Source organism: Cyclopterus lumpus, chromosome 17 (genome assembly GCF_009769545.1).
Source record: "Cyclopterus lumpus isolate fCycLum1 chromosome 17, fCycLum1.pri, whole genome shotgun sequence".
NCBI classification, from domain to species: Eukaryota; Metazoa; Chordata; class Actinopteri; order Perciformes; family Cyclopteridae; genus Cyclopterus; species Cyclopterus lumpus.
This window is the reverse complement of record NC_046982.1, coordinates 21,995,944-22,003,269: the sequence shown is the minus strand read 5'-3', so window position 1 is coordinate 22,003,269 and position 7,326 is coordinate 21,995,944. Positions and strand designations below refer to the sequence as shown.

General features: G+C 49.8%; 1 protein-coding gene across 1 annotated transcript in view; it reads right to left on the bottom strand.

Moving 5' to 3' along the window:
* Positions 1 to 7,326, bottom strand: part of efr3a (EFR3 homolog A (S. cerevisiae)) — a 58,638-nt gene that overhangs the window by 33,872 nt on the left and 17,440 nt on the right. Inside the window, exons 3-5 of the mRNA XM_034554806.1 lie at positions 6,817 to 6,893; positions 5,822 to 5,949; positions 5,542 to 5,692 (exon numbers count right to left, since the gene is read on the bottom strand). Coding sequence (XP_034410697.1) covers positions 5,542 to 5,692; positions 5,822 to 5,949; positions 6,817 to 6,893 — 356 coding nt within the window. The remainder of the gene's footprint in view (positions 1 to 5,541; positions 5,693 to 5,821; positions 5,950 to 6,816; positions 6,894 to 7,326) is intronic.

The following is a 7,326-nucleotide window of genomic DNA, read 5'->3' as shown; positions in this document are numbered from 1 at the left end:
CCTAGATGTTATGATGCAGTGAGAGCACACAGCGTCTCACTCCTAGATGTTATGATGCAGTGAGAGCACACAGCGTCTCACTCCTGCATGTTATGATGCAGTGACAGCACACAGCGTCTCACTCCTAGATGTTATGATGCAGTGAGAGCACACAGCGTCTCACTCCTGCATGTTATGATGCAGTGAGAGCACACAGCGTCTCACTCCTGCATGTTATGATGCAGTGAGAGCACACAGCTTCTCACTCCTGCATGTTATGATGCAGTGAGAGCACACAGCGTCTCACTCCTAGATGTTATGATGCAGTGAGAGCACACAGCGTCTCACTCCTGCATGTTATGATGCAGTGAGAGCACACAGCTTCTCACTCCTGCATGTTATGATGCAGTGAGAGCACACAGTGTCTCACTCCTAGATGTTATGATGCAGTGAGAGCACACAGCGTCTCACTCCTAGATGTTATGATGCAGTGAGAGCACACAGCGTCTCACTCCTGCATGTTTTGATGCAGTGAGAGCACACAGCGTCTCACTCCTAGATGTTATAATGCAGTTTGTTTGGCTTCCTTCAGGACAAATCAAAGAGCTCAATTTAAAACTAAAGTAAAGAACAACGGGCTGTTTTTAGTAATCTTTGCGTTCTGATTACATAACGAGGAGTGAAGAGTGAAACTCATTTGCACACACACTTTGGTGAAGGGGTCGTTATCCATCACTCTTTAGAGCAAAAGACAAGTTGGGCGTTCGGAATTCGTCATTTTTCATTTATGTTTCCAAAGATGAGGTCTGTGAGGTCGATGAGGTCTACGAGGAGGTCTACGAGGAGGTCTACGATGAGGTCTTCGTCAGTGGAAACCTCATCTGGAGTTTCAACTTCCCGACATTTCTCGGTCTTGACGTGCAGATCCGTCTCAAACAGAGTTTTCATTTCTGTCCAGAGAGATCAAGCTGGAGATGATCTTCAATGATCCAACAACGTTCTCCACGACATGAAGCAGATCACGCTCGTTGGCTTGAGTCCAGTTCAAGTCCTCCAACCCGTACGACATGCAGTGTGACATGTGAACTGGAAACCAGTCCATGAACACACTTCATTTATTTAGCACAGAAAAGACCTTCTTCTAGTTAACGTCACGAGAACTTTACCAGAAAGTCTGAGCGGGGAACTAAAAGTAAAAAAAAGAAAGAAAGAGGGAAATGAGAAATAGATTGAACAGACGAATTGAAATGTTCTCGGCTATAAATAAACTCCCCTGTGTTTGTGACTCAGTGGCTTCATGAGCGACACACACACACACACACACACACACACACACACACACACACACACACACACACACACACACACACACACACACACACACACACACACACACACACACACACACACACACACACACACACACACACACACACACACACACACACACACACACACACACACACACACACACACACACACACAGCTGTGAGAGGGGAACAGCCAGTTCCATTAATTAGAAGACCTGAGTTTAATCTACTAACAGAATGATTTATCTTTTCCTCTCGGTCGTTTCCCAGCTGTGGACTGGACCCCACAGCGCCACCGTCTGGACGTTCATGGAGCCCGAAACATTCAAACATCTTTTAAACCGATATTTACTCTTTTTTCCTCTTCTGGTGATTTCTCTGAAAGATCTTTTGCGGTTATAAAGTCGTCATGTGGTACAACCTGCAAATGTGATTTCACAAAAGGCCCTTTGACACGAGCGGTCACATGACCCGACTGGTGGGAAGCACTCGATGTGAACTCTTTTATATTCACCTTAAGCCCCCCCCCCCCCCCCCCCCCCCTCTTCTCCTCCGTAAGACTCTGAATACCACACATAAATAATGCAGACGCCTCCACAACAACAACAACAACAACGGGCTCAGAAGAGGAGACGTGACAGGAGGAGGGAGGTTAAACGAGGTATTTAACCACCGGCTTCATTCACAGACTCTCATTGTACGTTCAAGAAGAGGCCGTTGTGTAATTATGGGACATCATGATGATGTCAGAAGGTTGAGCGCAAGACTTGAAATGCTGAATAAAAACTCTTGTCAGGAGCTCGTTTCATTTCAACATGCAGCGATGTGATGTTTGTAATCTCCAGGTTCTTCATGAACACACCATCCTGATGGAGAACATACGACCACTCGTATTTATTATTAGTGTTTTTATACGTACGGTATTTATTGAATCAATAATACAATAAACCCTGATGATAAGCAGCCCACGGACTGAAGCTACCTTGCCCGGACAAGGGAAACCGGGGCACCCTCCCGTAGCCAGACCCAAGAGGGGAGCTCGTCGGCGAGCGTCTGGTGGCCGGGCTTTCGCCCATGGGGCCCGGTTGGGCTCAGCCCGAAAAAACATCATGGAGCAGCAGTCACCCTGTGGACCCACCACCCGCAGGGAGAATTATCGGGGTTGGGTGCTATGTAGACCGGGCGGCGGGCCAGGCGGGAGACCTGGGCGGGGGCCGATCGCCGGCGGCATAGACTAGCTCTAGGGACGTGGAACGTCACCTCACTAGCGGGGAAAGAGCCGGAGCTGGTGCAGGAGGTGGAGCGGTACCAGCTAGATATAGTTGGGCTCACCTCCACGCACAGCATGGGCTCTGGAACCAAGCTCCTGGAGAAGGGTTGGACTTTGTCCTTTTCTGGAGTTGCCCAGGGTGAGAGGCGCCGGGCGGGAGTGGGGATACTCACGAGCCCCCGGCTGAGCGCCGCTGTGTTGGAGTTTTCCCCGGGGAACGAGAGGGTCGCCTCCCTGCGCCTACGGGTTGCGGGGAGTAAGGCTCTGACTGTTGTTTGTGCTTATGCACCGAACAGCATTTCGGAGTATCCGGCCTTCTTGGAGTCGGTGGGAGGGGTCCTGGAAAGGGCGCCGCCTGCCGACTCCATAGTTCTCCTGGGAGACTTCAACGCTCACGTGGGCAATGACAGAGAAACCTGGCGGGGCGTGATTGGGAGGAACGGCTTGCCCGATCTGAACCCGAATGGTGTTTTGTTGTTGGACTTCTGTGCTAGCCACAGTTTGTCCATAACGAACACCATGTTCGAACATAAGGTGGCTCATAAGTGTACCTGGTACCAGAACACCTTAGGCCGGAGATCAATGATCGACTTTGTAATCGTATCATCTGATCTGCGGCCGTATGTCTTGGACACTCGGGTGAAGAGAGGAGCAGAGCTGTCAACTGATCACCACCTGGTGGTGAGTTGGATCAGATGGCGGGGGACTCGGCTAGAAAGACCTGGCAAGCCCAAACGTGTAGTGAGGGTGAACTGGGAACGTCTGGCAGAGGATCCTGTCCGGGAGGTCTTCAACTCCCACCTCCGGAAGAACTTCTCACAAATCCCGAGGGAGGCTGGGGACATGGAATCCGAGTGGACCTTGTTCAAAGCCTCTATTGTGGACGCGGCTGCTCGGGGCTGTGGCCGGAAGGTCATCGGTGCCTGTCGTGGCGGCAACCCGAGAACCCGGTGGTGGACACCGGGGGTGAGGGAAGCCGTCAAACTGAAGAAGGAGGCATGGGGGTCGGGAACAGTGCCCATGGACTGGCAGACCGGGGTGGTGGTTCCCATCTTCAAGAAGGGGGACCGGAGAGTGTGCTCGAACTATCGTGGTATCACACTGCTCAGCCTCCCGGGAAAAGCTTATGCCAGGGTGCTGGAGAGGAGGCTCCGACCGCTTGTCGAACCTCAGATTCAGGACGAACAGTGCGGATTCCGTCCCGGTCGTGGAACAGTGGACCAGCTCTTTACCCTCGCAAGATTACTGGAGGGGTCCTGGGAGTTTGCCGAACCAGTTTACATGTGCTTTGTAGACCTGGAGAAGGCTTTCGACCGGGTCCCTCGGGGGTTTTTGTGGGGGGTGCTGCAGGAGTACGGGGTGCCGGACCCGTTGGCACGGGCCATCCGGTCTCTGTACGCCTGCAGTAGGAGCTGTGTTCGTCTCCTCGGTAGTAAGTCAGACACGTTCCCGGTGGGTGTTGGCCTCCGCCAGGGCTGCCCTTTATCACCGGTCCTGTTCGTGACCTTCATGGACAGGATATCTAGGCGCAGCCAGGGGGCGGAGAGGATCCGGTTCGGGAGTCTCGGGATCGCCTCTCTGCTGTTTGCGGATGATGTGGTCCTGTTTGCCTCCTCGGACCGTGACCTCCAGCATTCACTGGGGCGTTTTGCAGCCGAGTGCGAAGCGGCAGGGATGAGAGTTAGCACCTCCAAATCTGAGGCCATGTTGCTCTGCCGGAAACCGGCGGATTGCTCCCTCCAGGTGGGGGCAAACTGCCTACCCCAAGCGAAGGAGTTCAAGTATCTCGGGGTCTTGTTCACGAGTGAGGGTAAGGTGGAGCGGGAGACCGACAGGCGGATCGGTGCGGCTGCAGCAGTAAAACAGGCGCTGTACCGGTCCGTCTTGGTGAAGAGGAGCTGAGCCGGAAGGCAAAGCTCTCCATTTACTGGTCGGTCTACGTTCCAACCCTCACCTATGGTCACGAACTCTGGGTCGTGACCGAATGAACGAGATCTCGGATACAAGCGTCCGAAATGAGCTTCCTCCGTAGGGTGGCCGGGCTCAGCCTTAGAGATAGGGTAAGGAGCTCGGACATCAGGGGGGAGCTCGGAGTCGAGTCGCTGCTCCTTCGTGTCCAAAGGAGTCAGCTGAGGTGGTTCATCTAGTCAGGATGCCTCCTGGACGCCTCCCATTAGAGGTTTTCCGGGCACGTCCAACTGGTAGGAGGCCCCGGGGAAGACCGAGGACACGCTGGAGGGATTATATCTCCCGGCTGGCCTTGGAACGCCTCGGGATCCCCCAGAATGAGCTGGAAAGTGCTGCTGGTGAGAGGGAGGCCTGGGTCGGCCTGCTGAACCTGCTGCCACCGCGACCCGACCCCGGATAAGAGGTCATAATGGATGGATGGATGGTATTTATTGATTATTGATCAATTCATTATTAATTATTATTTACAATGTATTAATTATTCATTAATTATTTTATTTATATTTTATTATTTTATTAGTATTTGTTTATGTATATGCATCATGTATTTATTCATGAATTCATTATTTTTTATAATAATGAATTAATAAGTATGTGTTCATTTATATTGATCATATATTCATTAAATGTATTAATTATTTGTTTATGAGAATTAATTACTTAGTATTGGTTATATACATTTGTCTATTTATATTAATCATATATTTATTAATGTATTAATTATTTTTAGAGTAATTAATTATTAGTATTTGTATATATTTGTTTATGTATATTCATCATGTATTTATTAATTATTTTTTAATAATAATTAATTAGTTAGTATTTGTTTATATACATTTATTTATATTTGTGTATTTATATTTATCATGTATGCATTTATTAATTGATTTACTTGTGGTCTTGTTGTTTTTTCCTCTTATTTATTCGGATGTTATCATACGTAGTTTTTACGGCATGAGCGAGTCGGGCCTTCCATTGACGTCGTAACGTTCTCCTGAAGGTTCTCCGTCTTACCGAGTTGGTCCCCAGGACCTGCAGGTCCGGTTCCCCGGACTCCAGCAGCTTGGCCACCATGTGCAGGAAGCTCTCCACGAAGGGTTTGATGCTCTGAGAGTGACAGGCCATCAGCAGCTGGTCCAGAGCCTCCATGGCGATCACCACGTTCCTGCACACACACACACACACACACACACACACACACACACACACACACACACACACACACACACCAGGGTTCAGGTCCTCGGGGTCAAAGGTCAGGCACAGACCGGTCAGACCGGCGTGAGAGACTCACCCGTAGCGGTGGCGCAGCACGTCTCTGCTCAGCCTCTCGGCGAGGTAGGCGCCGATCCGGTCCAGCTTCTCTGGAGCCGACACGGCGTAGAAGGTCAGCTTCTCCATGTCCGACTTACTGAGGCCGTCCTGAGGGGACACGAGGGCCAGATTCACTGTACGTAACAGAGGCCTTTAAAAGGCCTTTAGAGAATACAAATAGAGGCCGGTTACAGTCTTTAAAGGCCTCTGCAGGGTCTCTGTGGGTCCGTGGTTAGCAGGTCCGTCTTTCAATCAGGGGGTTGGTGGTTCAATCCCCGCCCTAGTCCATGTGTCCTTGAGCAAGACACTTAACCCTGAATGGTTCCCTGTAGCTGTTCTACGGTGTATAATGTAACATGACTAAGTCACTTTGGATAAAAGCGTCAGCTAAATGTGATGTAATGTAATGTAATGTAATGTTTCTAAAGGCCTTTAGAGGCCTTTAAAGAACAAAAATAAAGGGCGCCACACGGGGAGTGGTGCGCCGCTGAAAGTAGTCCCGAAAACAAATCCACTATTTCCTTCTTTAAAAAAAAAAGAAAAGATTTACGCCTTCAGTGGGAACCAACGGGCTCCGAGCTGAAAGAAACAGACCATCAATCTGGATCCCCTGAGTGCGCTCTATCCTCAAGTGATAATTAAATTGACAAGGTCTCGACCATTCGAGCATTTCGATTTCCCACTGCCCCCGTTAGCTTCCACTAAAAGCCCAGTGAAGATATTGGGGGGGGGGGGAGCCTCTAAAGGCCTTTAGAGGCTCCCCCCCCCCCCCCAGTTAGAGGCTCTTTAAGGGCCTTTAAAGGCTCTTTGTTTAAAGAATAGAAATAAAGGGCGGTTACAGTTAGAGGCTCTTTAAACCTTTAGAGACTCTTTAAAGAATAAAAACAAAGGGCAGTTACAGCCTTTAAAGGCCTTTAAATAGCCTCTAAAGGCCTCTGTTACGTACAGTTGGTCTCAGAAATGGGAGTTACTTACTTTGGGGTCCTCGGGGAAGATGTTGTCCACCAGGCGTTTGTACCTCGGCCTCAGCGGCCCACAGCAGCCGCACACTCCTGCAAAGACCACAAAGACCACAAGGACCACACGATTAGCAATCGGTTGCTCTGACTTCCTGTCGTAAACCGCCCCAAAAGCACTTCAGATAAAAAGACGGGAGACGCTCTGGAAGTGGAAAGGGTGAAGGTGCATAAATGAACACACACACACACACACACACACACACACACACACACACACACACACACACACACACACACACACACACACACACACACACACACACACACACACACACACACACACACACACACACACACACACACACACACACACACACACACGACGGCTTTTTTTCCTATTATTCCTCATTATTCTGCCTCTGATTCGCTCCACAGCCACTCAATTGTGACTGAATGGTTATTTTTCTATGTCAACTAAGATGTCCATTAAGGATCGAAGCATAGACTTCTATACAACCAGAGGAGG